Genomic DNA, 13,674 nt, shown 5'->3' on the forward strand with positions numbered 1-13,674 from the left:
TGTTTTATCCAGTTTAAGAAGTGATTTTCAGTTAGTTCGGCATCTGGTCTTTAGTAGTGTCTATCACTAAATTGTATTAATCACTGCTTACAGCTATTCTTTTGATAGTTTACCGTTTTGCCACTCATATCCATGTGTAAGCACTTTTCCTGTTTTTATTCTAATGACTGCTAAAAGAAAGAAAGAAAGAAAAAAAAACCCTTGTGAGATCAAATTGATATTTCAAACTTTAGTTTTCCTTTTGGATTTAAACATTCCTATCCCTTCCAGCTCAGCCTTTTTAAAAAGAAAAATTCTTTTTTTGACATCTTAATTCCTATTTTTTTTTATGCTTTACAGTACTGTAAAGAAAATGATACAATGAGTCTGAAACAGAGGGTAGATACGTGTTTACCTTCTTTTTATTTCAAAAAATTCCTCTTGAAGTTTTTTTTTTTTGACAAGCATTCCGATATACTTCTACCTAATAGTAGCTCTAGAATAAAAAAGTAAATTGGAGATTCTATTCACTTAAGCCATGTGTCAGTCTGATATTAAGTAGGCTTAAGGAGAATGCATAAAATCTCTGCATGATTTCCTTTACAAAAGAAAACCAAAATATTAATTGTTTATATAAGCAGAAAAAATTGCAGATGGCTGAAATTACTGAAGCCGGTTAGATTCTGTTAGTTTCTGCAGAAGTCTCCAGCATGTCTGAACAGAATTTCTGTTCATGCATATTGGCGCTATGCTTTTATTCTCAGGTATTTACAGCTTTGCTGACACCCCACTGTTGTGTTTTCAACATGAACAAGAGGAAGCCAGATAGAAAACTTGGGAATGTTTAATGTTTATTTTTAATTTTTTCAAAAAAGCAATATTTATCTTTAAGTCTTTGGTGGAGGAAAGCAAGGGATTATTTTTCTTATCCATTATCAGGTTAAGAACTGGACAATTTTTCAAATGACAGAGTTCAAAGGATGAATCTACATAACAGGGTCTAAGGCTTTGGCTGTGTACAAATGATATTTTTCACTTTTCCTCCATTACGATAACAATTTATTCCCTATTCTGGATTATATATGCATGTGTATCTATAAAACATATTAGAAAAATTGCTAGAAAACCATAGAGTAAAATGTTTCCTATTCTATCTTAAATTTTTTTGTTCTTAGCAATGTTTGTGTATCTTATAGATTGTCATTATAATATCAAGCACATAGAAAAAATTAAAGTTACAGACATTTCTAGATGCAAACAAAAAATAACTGAAATCTGTAGTATCATTTTAGCCATTCTGTGAAGGTAGTTAAATTTTGTAATTCACTCCTAAGGAAAAGAAAATCTTACGTCTAATTTCACCCAGAGAATTTTAAAAATTCAATTATTGACAAAATGGTCTAATTAACACATGATTAGTTGATATTTTTGGTTACGAAAAGACAGCTTTTATAAGTAACAATGAAATGAAATTGCTATTGTGTTGTATTCCGAATCTTAACTTTTTTTTTCTTTTACTAATTAAAGCATGCTCTAACTTAAAATCACTTTCATAAATTATCCTATATTGGGAACAATTCTCTAGTAATAAAGATAAATGAATAAATGGTAATAGCCTACTTGTTTATCTTATCAGGCACCATGTCTTCCTATAACACACACATTCTCTCTCTCTGTCTCTCTCCCCTTCTCTCTCTCAATTTTTTCACTACTGACATTTCCAAGCTGTGATTTCTCCATTTCCTCTATCTCAACTTCCTCCATACTGGCATTCCTCTTAGTTTATTTATGGTTCTTGCACCACACTGTAGTTTAAAAAAAAAAAAAAAAAACAACAACTTCTGGTACATAAATCATGCAACTTTGCTTTTCAGGTTCCCTGTGTTTTCTTCAGCCCAGCTTTCAAGAAATACTAATATACCTGATGATTTTTTCTAAATTCCTTTTCATCCGTCATTTTTTCATGTTCAAAATTTTCCCATTTTTGCATGTTTTGGGTGTTAATATTATAGTCTTCCCTTTACTGGAGCAACTTACAATTTGGCAAACTCTGCCTAACTATGCATAGGTAACTGGATCTTTCAATTATAATGTACCAGTTGCAGCAACTAGTACTAATGCAATTTCTAATTGACATCCTTAGGGGCCAAGAAAAGAGAACATATTTGATAACAAGGCTCTATCCACTTCTTCAACTCATCATTAGAGCTAAAGGAGGGCAGAGGAATGTATATGGAATAAAATAAGAGAGTGAGATAATGTAGTTTTTTCATTTATTATTATTTTTTGAGACAGGGTTATCCTCTGTTGCCCAGGATGGACTGCAGTGGCACAATCTTAGCTCAGTGCAACCTCCACCTCCTGGGCTAAAGTGATTCTCCTGCATCAGCCTCCTGTTGTAGCTGGGACTATAGGTGCGTACCACCAGGCTGGGCTAATCTGTGTGTGTGTGTGTGCGCGTGCGTGCGTGTGTGTGTGTGTGTGTATGTTTAGTGGAGACGGGGTTTCACCATGTTGGCCAGGTGGTCTCAAACTCCTGACAGCAACTGATCCGCCTTCCTGAGCTTCCCAAAGTGTTGGGATTACAGGCATGAACCACCGTGCCTGGCCAGAAAATGATTTTGATGCTCTGTAAGGGAAGTGCAATTTACTGAATGCATTATATACAGTGGCACTGTGCTGGATGCTTCACATACACTATGGTTTATTTAAGTTTAACAGTCATTAGAGATAGGGTGTTCACCTTCCCCCCTTGGAAATTCAAGATGATAGAAATTAAATAACAGTTCATAAACTATAGATTTAGAACTGGATTCTGATTTTGACTAATCCCAAATAAATATCTTTCCCAATGCAAATCTAGTCAATAAGTACATTTCTGAAACAAAATGACCAGCAATAGTCATCTATTTTGTTTAAATCTTATTTGACTATATTAACCCACTTATGCCTAGTGTTCCATTATTGGAATGCTAAGCATGTGAAAGTTATTTAGATCCTCTTGCTCAAGGTCATCACCAGGGTCTGATTTTTCAGACCCTGAAAATTTTTAGACCCCCCAAAAATTGCAACCTCTGGCATAAATGGGTTAAGGGATTCAACATATATTAGTTAAATGTCAAAATTAGAGTATAAGTTTCACATCAGTTGGGATGAATACATTTAGGTTTATTGAAACTTCAGAAAGTTACAAAAGTACATGACAGAATTACCATACCAATAGTCAAAGTTAAGTTTACATCTGCCCAATTGCCAGCATTGATAGTTGGCAAAGACTAATTGTTGATAGTTTTGCAAAGACTCATTCTTTCCTGAACATTTCTTACGTGTTCTGAACAGCTATAAATAATGCTGCTGTTGTTGGCTTCAAACTAAGGAGGAAGTATAAAATAGCCTAACGGAAACAAAGCACTAGGAAGAGGTTTAGTGTATTCCTTGTATGGGAAGAGGGATGAGATAAGCAAAGTGAAAAGGAGTAAATTTGATAAGGAGTAAAAGTGGAAGGACAGATGATACTGTTTGGAAGCGCTAATGTATTTGGAAAGCAATGTACTGAAACATAGAAGTGACTAATCTCATGTATGCAATATATCATATACAGGTAATGGCAGTTGACCTAATTACTATTAACTAACATCTATAAGGACACAAAACAATAGTTTTCTGCCTTGAAAGAATTTGTGGTTTACTAGCATGAATTACGTATATATTAAAACAATTCTAGTAAAATTAAAAAAAAACTGGTAAGCCCTATGAGTATGGTATAAGTATATTGTATAATATTTCAGAAGAGGGAGAGATATATGGTAACGTCCTTTAAGAGGTTACTATCTGACATGGGCAGTAATACAAGAAAAACACGCATAAGGAAAAGCATGCAATTGTATAAGACCCAAGGAGACAAATTAAATCCAGAAAAAAGTTTTAAAAAATGATTATATAAACTAAACACAAATATTTCCATTACAGTGACAGAGATAATCAAGTTGGAAGGACAATAATTGGTCAGACTCTACTCTTGCAATGGGTTTAGGGAGGAGGGGAAGTAGCACATTTTTGAGTAAGACATTGGTGACAATTTTACTTAAAAACGTGTTACAAACAAAACACATTGGTGTTTTCTCCATGAAAACATATGTCATTAGTTTCTGATGGTAAGCTAAAAAGTAGCCTAGATCAGGAGTGTCCCAAGAAAAATAAAGGCTGGCTAAATTTCAATGGAGAAGGAACTAGGACTGTTAGTTAAAACTAAAGGATCACAATAAAATTCCCCTGGTCTTCCAGACTTTCCTATTTGCACATATTCACAGTCAGAATATTTCATTTCACCACATTTCTCCTAAAGTAGAAGAAGATCACAGAACTGTCTCAAATTAGGAAAATCAGCTATCGGGTCTCTCCAAACACATGTGTGTATATTTGCAATTAGAATCCCAAAAAGATTTTGAGGCAAACTTGACAGTTTCAAGTTGTTTTCAAATACAATGAACCAGATACACTAGATAAAAAGTTTTAAAAGAACTGCAAGGAGGGTATTCATACTGTAAAATAGAATATTCTTTCTTGATTAAAAGATTTTAGGTAAAACTCTACATCCTTTCATGTTAGAAAGTCCTGAATGATGTAACATTCGAACATCGAAGTAACATAAAGCCAACATCATACTGAGTAGGAAAAAGCTGGAAGCATTCCCTTTGACAGCTGAAACAAGACAAGGGTGCCCACTCTCACCACTCCTATTCAACATAGTACTGGAACTTCAAGCCAGAGCAATCTGGCAAGAGAAAGAAATAAAGGGCATCTAAATAGGAAGAGAGGGAGTCAAACTCTTTTTTTTCAAACGATATGATTCGATATCTACAAAACCCCATAGTCTGTGCCCAAAAAGTTCTTAGAACTGGCAAACAATTTTAGTTAAGTTTCAGGATATAAAACTAATGTACAAATATCAGCAATATTTCCAAACACCAATAATGTCCAAGCTGAGAGGCAAATCAAGAATGCCATTTACAATAGCCACAAAAAAGAAAATAAAATACCTATGAATACAGCTGACCAGTGAGGAAAGATCTCTACAATAAGAATTATAAAACACTGCTGAAAGGAATCAGAGATGACATTGTTAAATGAAGAAACATTCCATGTTCATGGATAGGAAGAATCAATATTGTTAAAATGGCCATACTGTCCAAAGCAATTTACAGATTCAATGCCATTCCTATCAAACTACCATCATCATTCCCACAGAATTAAAAAAAAAAACTATTCTAAAATTCATATGGAATCCAAAATTAGTCAGAATAGCCAAAGCAATCCTAAGTAAAATGAACAAAGCCGGAGGCATTCCACTACTTGACTTTAAACTATACAAGGCTACAGTAACCAAAATAGCATGGTACTGGTTCAAAAGCAGATACACAGACCAATGGAACAGAATGGGGAAGCCAGAAATAAAGCTGTATACCTACAATCATCTGATCTTTGACAAAATTGACAAAAACAAGCATGAGGAAAGGATGCTTGTTTCAATAAATGGTGTTGAGATAAGCAGGTAGCCATATGCAGAAGATTGAAACTGGACCCCTTCCTTACATCATCTAAAAAAATCAACTCAAGATGAATTAAAGACTTAAATGTAAAATCTAAAACTATAAAAATCCAAGAAGAAATCACACACACACACAAAAAAACCATTCTGAACACAGGCCATGGCAAAGATCTCGTGATGAAGTCTCTAAAAGCAATTGTGACAAAACCAAAAATAGATAGGAGCTAATTGAACTTTATAAAGAGTTCCTGCACAGCAAAAGAAACCATCAAAGCAGTAAACAGATAACCTACAGAACTGGTGAAAATATTTGCAAACTATGAACCTGATAAAGGTCTAATATACAGAATATATAAGGAACTTTAACAAAGCAAAAACCAAACAACCCATTAAATAATGGGCAAAGAAAATATTTGCAAACTATGAACCTGATAAAGGTCTAATATACAGAATATATAAGGAACTTTAACAAAGCAAAAACCAAACAACCCATTAAATAATGAAAAAATTCACAAAAGTATTCACACACTTTTGTGAATACTTCTCAGAAGACAGACACATGGCCAACAACATAAAAAATGCTCAGTATCACTAATCATCAGAGAAATGCAAATCAGAATCAAAAAGAAATACAATTTCACACCAGTCAGAAAGGCTATCATTAAAAAGTAAAAAATAAAAGTAACAGGTGTACATTTTGGAGCTTTCTCAAAGAACTTAAAACAGAACCACCATTCAACCCAGCAACCCCATTACCGGGTTGGTAGAATGATTACAGATCATTCTACCAAAAAGGCACAGCACTCATATGTTCATCACAACACTATTCACAGCAGCAAAAACATAGCATCAATCTAGATGCCCATCAGTGGTGGACTGGATAAAGAAAATGGGTGCATATACAGCATGGAACACGAAGCAGCCGTAAAAAGGAAATCATATTCGTTGCAGCAGCATGGATGCAGCTGGACGCCATTATCCAAAGCATATTACTGCAGGAACAGAAACCCAAATAACTCATGTTCTCAGTTACACATGGGAACTAAACATTGAGCACATATGGATACAAATCGGGGAACAACCATCACCAAGGTCTACTTGGGGATGGAGGGTGGGAGGAGAGTGATAGTGGGAAAACTATGGGGTGCTGTGACCACTATCTGGGTGATGAAGTCCTCTGTACACCAAACCCCAATGACACACAATTTACCAGTGTAACAAATCTGCACATGTACACCTTGAACCTAAAAGTTGAAAAAGAAAAACCAACAAATATAATTTTAAATAAAAGAAAAATGGATTTTAGGTATCTGTCAAGTTTAGGGAGCAATTTTGTATTCTTCTCAAGGTAGGACTGCCAGAGTTAGCTCTTTCATGAAGTAGTGTCATCCTCATTGCCTCTATCAGGTTATTATAGCAGTTAGGTAATTACTCATGGGCATTTCAATTTAAGCCAAAAATTTATTGACTAAACACTATCTTCAAGATACTGTATTGATTACTGGGAGGGAAACAAAGAAAAACATAACCCAGTTCTTGTTTTTATGGAGTTCATAATCTACTAGGAAGATATCATGAAGTAGGAGGCCACTCCCTGTACCTTTATACACACACAGTGGGCACATTGTACTTTGCAGTTACCTGCCTTGCAAGATTGGTAAGGATGACCTTAGCAAGGGTAGGGTGACCCCAGGCACAGCCTATCTGACATTTTGTTTTAGTTAAAGTTTGATTTTTACTAAACTCCAATATCTTAGGTCAAGGGTATTTATAGAATGAGATAACCAACAAAATCATGATTCAATGGCTAAAACAGAAAATTTTATTTTTTTTGTTTTTTAATTCCACCATTTTTAAGAGCTAAATAATTATCAAACATTGTGGAAATCACACCTTCACATACACACACAAATACACACACACACACACACACACACGAACCACAAACTTTCAGGATAAATGCAACTGTCACTTTAATCTTCTCTTCTGTTACATTATTGGCATTTAATTAAGATTTATTTTAAAATAGTCAACAGTTGACAAGCTTTTTCTGTAAAGGGCCAGATTGTAAATATTTTAGTCATTGAATGCCATAGGATCTTTGTTACAGCTATTCAACTTTGCCCCTGTAGCATGAAAATAGCCATTAACAGTACTTAAATGAGTGACTGCGTTCCAATAAAACTTTATAGACACTGAAATTTGAATTTCATATATTCATGTTATTCTTCTTTTGAATGTCTCAACTATTTAAAAATATAAAAGGTATTTTTAGCCTGCAGGTCACACCAAAACAGTTGGCAGGGCACTTCATCCTGCAGGTCATAGTCTGCCAAGCCCTGAGTTAAGCAATCAATGATATTTTATTCATGCCTCTTTCTAATATTTTAAGACAGAGTTACTCTCATAATTGAATTTCTTCCTTTTTATAAAAGGAAATGCTTTTCTCTAGCTGTCTGTAACTTCCTTTTTTTCTACATTGTAGGCCATTTGGTTTCTGTGACACCAAGAACCTTTTTTTTTCTTTATAAACATCATGTTATTAAATAATTGTAGGCAAAAAAACATAGTTAAGATAACTCACCAAATTTATTTGCAGAGTTTTTTCCCAGTTTTTCTCATTATTCACTCCAGCATTATTCACCAAAATGTCCAATCTTCCAAAGTGGTCTACAACTTTTCTAAAAGTGTCTGATTTAAAAAAAATATATATTATTGATACATTCTTATTTTCCATGTATACATTTAAATCATGTCCTGTGCCATGGGAGGAATTTTAGTTTATTTACCCTCATAGTAAACATTATACTCATGAGCTATGTCTTAATTCCTTGCTTCTCAATGTGTGGTTTGTGGACTAGCAGCTTGGTAAGAGTGCAGAATTTTGCAGACACTACAGATGAACTGAATAAGAATCTTAACTTTAACATATCCTTAGATGATCTGTATGCACACTGAAGTTCTATAAGCGATAACTTTTAGAAACTGAGCATCCTAAGCTAAGAACTCCTTGAAGTCAATTAGGGCAAACAACATCTTTTAGTTTCTGAGAAGTTACTGGAGCTCTGTAGTTTAGACTATGGTAAATATCCTTTTCTATAAGCCATATTAAATTCATAAAGTATTATATAAATATAAGCATTCTGGTGTATTTAGATCTGTTATGCATATTTTGGGGGGGTTTATACCTTAGTAAAATTCTACTTTTCATTCAGTTGATTTTGATGACTGAAACTTCGATGTTTACCATTTCCTTCTTTTCTTCTTTCTCATTATTATTACTACTTCAAATTTCTGGTTTGTATAAAACTATGCTCAAACAGGATAAAGTTGGCATGGATTCTGAGGCATGAATGTCTTTCAGTACACTATCAAATCACATGTCTATTGTTTCTCAAAGCAGCCTTTGACATAGTTCTAATTGATTTAAACTCTTTCCCTGGGCCTTTGATCATTCATTCTATTTCTATTACTTTACACTTTGGATAAAAATTGTGGTTGTTTTTCTATACGACGGAAATGTATTCTCAGATCTCCAGGCCAACATATGCAGTCCTTTAAAAAAAGTAGATCAGCATAAACTTTATTTTGATTGAAATAAATTCATACAATCATTAACATCCACCAGACATATTGGGGAAGCCATGGATTAATCAGTTCCCATGTGGATAAATTACTACGCTAGTTAATTGCTAAAAACATTTTCAAGAATTTCTAATATGCACCTTTTACACTCTCTGTACTGGAATGGAAGGACAACAACATACAAACTCTTTACTTTTTCATGGAATTTTAAAACTGTTTCTTAAGATCTCAAATTGGGTCCAGAAAAGGTCCCCCAGTATTTGTTTTTCTCCTTCCATTCTTAGAATGTTAACCTCCACCTTTTGGAAAATGAGGGTGTTAAATATGTATGTCTAATTGCCTCTTCAATTTTCTTTCCTCATGCTGTTGTCCAATGTATTTCTTATACTCTGGCCTTACCAATGTATAGTATACCATCTTGTTTTCTGACATCCCATTGAATTCCAGCCTGAAGCAACTTATAGTCTAGCTCTTGCTGACATTTATATGCTAGATACTCTTTACAATTTATCTAAACTCTCTTGGCTGCAATTTGTTGATTCGTAAAATAAGTTATGTCTAGATCATCTCCAAGAAACTTTTCTCCTCATATTTTTATGGTTTCCATATGTTTAAACAGTTGTAAAAGTTGTAGGCATCATTAAATCCTGAAATTGGAAGAATCAATGTCATGTTTTCCTCAGATGCAAACAAATGCTGATGTCCAGACAGCATGTGGATTTCTCATGACCAACATGCCTTCCCTAGTCACTCATTATGTGTCTGAGTTTTTTTCCTCCTCCACAATCATTTATTCTTAAGGAATGTGTTTATAGCCAAGGTACTAATTTTAAATACCGGGAAAAAACAATTGTGGTTAAATGTCATTTGTGAAACTATATGAGACAGAAATGGCTTTCAGGTTATCTATACTGTTCCTTATTCCATTAACATGAATGTTGAGATTTGACCTGGCTCTATCCTTGATCCAAAATATCACGTGCAATCAACGTAATTATCCTCTGGCACAATATGTTCCTCTTGCATTGTGTTTACAAATCTGTTCTGCTCATACTTGTCACCTGCGTTATAGGTCTTCATGAGCATTTTCAGATTTCAATGATGTAATTTCCTTTAAAGCAATTTCTCTTAACTGTAGGTGCACCACTTCCTTCTAACACATCAATTCATTTTCATTCTCTTGCAGAATATTTTAAAATTAAAAAATAAATTTACATTTGATGTCCCTTTAAGAACAGGGGCACTGGAATAAGATTTACAACAGTTTTTGGTCACCTTGATTTAAAAGTGCCTAACAATTTACTCAGTCTCTTTGAATAAAACTTGTGAAATACAAATATTTTACTTTTCTGGTTTTTCTCCAGAATTTTTGTTTTCTGTAAGTTTATTGGGGGCACTCTCAAGTTCTCCAACAGGTTTACAAAAAAATAAACAGCTTTATAATCAAAGTTGTTTATTGTGTATGCCAACATTGTCCCTGATATTTCACAAGTAGATTGGTCTATTTTAAGTGAGTAGCTGGAAACAGGAAAGCATGAGGAAAGGCTGATAGAGACGTTTCCACTACAGTTCTAACACTGTACAGTTTATTATGATTACTATTATTATTTTAAAGTATCATCTCGTTGGAGGAAAAGCCAGATTAAACATCTGGTCAAAAGCATCGAGCACTTCCGTGATGATGATATCCTTGGACTTGTATTCTGATATGTTTAAAAGAAAAACACTGCCACATTGGATTGTCACTGGACTCCGGCTTTCTGGGAGAAGCTGTTTGTCACAGTCCCTCAACCTACCCTAACTTTCCACATTTTGTCTGCAATTTCCACCATTTAATAATTACTGCAGCAGCACTGTCTTGGAATACATAAAGGAATTTTGATTACATTAAGTGCTGCCAAATGACTACATTAAAAGGACTTCTCCAGCAGTCTTGCCTTTCTGTTCGGTTTTACAGTTGTTGGGCTGTCAGGGAGAAACCTATCAGTCCAAACTGTCTTTTGGAGCTTCAAGGTAGCTGCCTTCGAAGAGGCAACGGAGGCGGCACCCAGGGCCCCCTGGCCCGGCGGCCTTCAGGTTGTCGCTTGCTCAGGGCCTGTTCCCAGTTGATAGGTTGATTCTCCTGTCTTACCTCTCAGCTGCTGCTGGTCAGCCACATCGCACTGGATGAACAGAGTCTTCTGAGGTTCAAACTGCTCATCCAGGGCAGCTTTACACTGTACACCTGCTTCGAGATTCCAATCCACCAGCGCTACCTATAGACAAGAGGAGAGGAATCGCGGGTCTGCGCAGCCCGTGAAAGAGACGGACAAACAAGAAACACACAAGAGGCTCCCCTCCTGGACCTCAACTGTGGCAATTAGGTTCGGGTTCCCTCCCAGCGACTTTTCGAGGTCTGCACACAGCCTCGGCTTCGGCAAATTTTGCAAGTGGCAGAGCGGGCACTCGGGGGTCGGTCCCCCAGTCTCCGCGGCGCACCCCCGGCTACGCGACGCGGCGGGGCGAGTCTCCCAGCGGGTGGGTGGGCAGGAGTGTCCGCGGCCAGGCGCCGGACTTACCTTGGAGCCCTTGAGCAGCAGCGCCTCTGCAAAGGCTCTGCCTATGCCCTGCGCCGCGCCGGTCACCAGCGCCACTTTGCCGTTCACGTGCATGGTGCAGCCGCTGCTGGGGCGCGCGGTGGGCGAACTCCGCGTCTCCGCGCGGCCGCGGCTTTTATGTCACCCCCCTGCGCGCGCGCTTGTAGCCTGGCGGGGCGCTCCTGCCAGTGGGCGGGGAGGAAACTGTCAGGCCGGCGCCCGCCGGGGAATCCACGGCTGTGTCACCTGGCCCCGGAGCGCGCTGAGCGCCAAGCTTCGCGATCTTTGCCTTCGCGACTCGCAGCCCGGCGCAGAGCCTCCACTTAGCCTCCCGCTCCGTGATTGGCAGATCGCTGACACAAGAAAAGTTAAAAGGTTATTTCTGAAAAGGAGTTTCCTTCAGTGCCCTAAAGACCAACCCGATAGCAGGAGAGCGGAGCACAGGCTTGGAAGCTTGGATTCCTGCACCCCACCCTGCCCCACCCCCGCCCCGCACCCGGAACCAGACAAGCAAACCATAAAGCAAACTTGCTGCTCTTTTGTCTCAAAGTTGTGTGTGAGTTCCCATCTCATAATAACTGGGGTTGAGGGTGATGGGGAGCAGAAGTAATAACACCATTGTTTTTTTCTTAGTTGCGATTTGGACAGATTTTTACGGATACTGGAGATGAGAAGTGGACTCTGCTCTGTCCTGAAAACCTGGAATCATAACATTTCAAGGCGAGGGCTGAAGAGTCTCCTTGGCGCTGTGTTTCTGATCAGTATCAATTTTGTGTCACCTTGAGATGCCCCCACAAGATCTGCCATCCTCTACTTGCATATGCCCTCCAGCGTCGCTAGAAGCCTAGCAAATTGTTGGCTCAATCGAATGCAACCAATTTTGGAAGCTCTGAGTCAAGTTTGGTTGGGACCGAGGTTCCTTGCTCTCCAGGAACTCCAGTACTAGCCGTTTGCTGATTTGCATTCAGCAAAGCGATTCCACTGACTTTGTCTCTTTTTCTCATGTTGTCAGCGGCAGGCTGCAATTTTAATTTTGTAAACTTAATTGGTTGACTTTTTTTTTTTTTTTTTTTTTTTTTTTTTCTTCAGATAGGTTCTGGCTCTGTCTTCCTAACTAGAATGCGGTTGCGCAATCCCAGCTCGCTGCAATCTCAGTCTCCAGGGCTCAAGCGATCCTCCCGCCGTGGATTCCCAAAGTGCTGAGATTAAGGCACGAGCCACTGTGCCCAGCTGCCATCTATTTTCTTAAAGAAAAGTAAAATCTAAATACTTGAGGGAAATGGGAGATGAGCAAAAGATTGAGACTAACAGTAGAATGAATCCTGTTTGTATCTTCTTTGCCTGTTTCCAAGGGAGACACTGGGAAAGGTGGCTGGCTCAGCTGGGAGGGAGTATATGAGGAAGCTGCCTAAAATGTGTGTTGTTGTGTGGTCGGTAAGCTGCTAAGCAAATGTCTTTAGCATTGATTTTAGATTAGGTCTTGACAAAATGTTGAGAAATTAAGACAGAAGATAGGTATTTGTATTCTAGCATGATAATTAAAATTGTAATATGGACCAAGTGCAGTGGCTCACACCTGTAGTCCCAGCACTTCGGGAGGTGGAGGTGAGAGGATCATGAGGTCAAGAGATCGAGACCATCCTGGCCAACATGATGAAACCCTCTCTCTACTAAAAATACAAAAAATAGCTGGGTATGGTGGCGCGAGCCTGCAGTCTCAGCTACTCGGGAAGCTAAGGCAGGAGAATCGCTTGAACCCGGAGGCGGAGGTTGCAGTGAGCTGGGATAGGGCCACTGCACTCCAGCCTGACAACAGTGAAACTCCGTTTTAAGAAAAAAAAAATGTAATATGAAGAGTAAATTGAGGGTTCATATTGAAAGAAAATAATAGTAGAAGACAAAAAGAAAAGGAACCAAACAAAACTTCAGCTCCTCTAATGACTTGCACAGAACATAGAAGTTTCTGATGAAGGAACTCTCCCGGTG

General features: G+C 37.6%; 1 protein-coding gene across 2 annotated transcripts in view; it reads right to left on the reverse strand.

Moving 5' to 3' along the window:
- Nucleotides 1–11,873, reverse strand: part of HPGD (15-hydroxyprostaglandin dehydrogenase) — a 28,825-nt gene extending 16,952 nt beyond the window's left edge. For both annotated transcript variants that reach the window (XM_017498537.2, XM_037727885.1), the window contains exons 1-3: nucleotides 11,671–11,873; nucleotides 11,244–11,367; nucleotides 8,112–8,218 (exon numbers count right to left, since the gene is read on the reverse strand). In XM_017498537.2, coding sequence (XP_017354026.1) covers nucleotides 8,112–8,218; nucleotides 11,244–11,367; nucleotides 11,671–11,763 — 324 coding nt within the window. In that variant the 5' untranslated portion in view covers nucleotides 11,764–11,873. The remainder of the gene's footprint in view (nucleotides 1–8,111; nucleotides 8,219–11,243; nucleotides 11,368–11,670) is intronic.
- Nucleotides 11,874–13,674: the final 1,801 nt, after the last annotated feature.

The sequence above is a fragment of the Cebus imitator genome, unplaced genomic scaffold (assembly GCF_001604975.1).
Source record: "Cebus imitator isolate Cc_AM_T3 unplaced genomic scaffold, Cebus_imitator-1.0 Scaffold243, whole genome shotgun sequence".
NCBI classification, from domain to species: Eukaryota; Metazoa; Chordata; class Mammalia; order Primates; family Cebidae; genus Cebus; species Cebus imitator.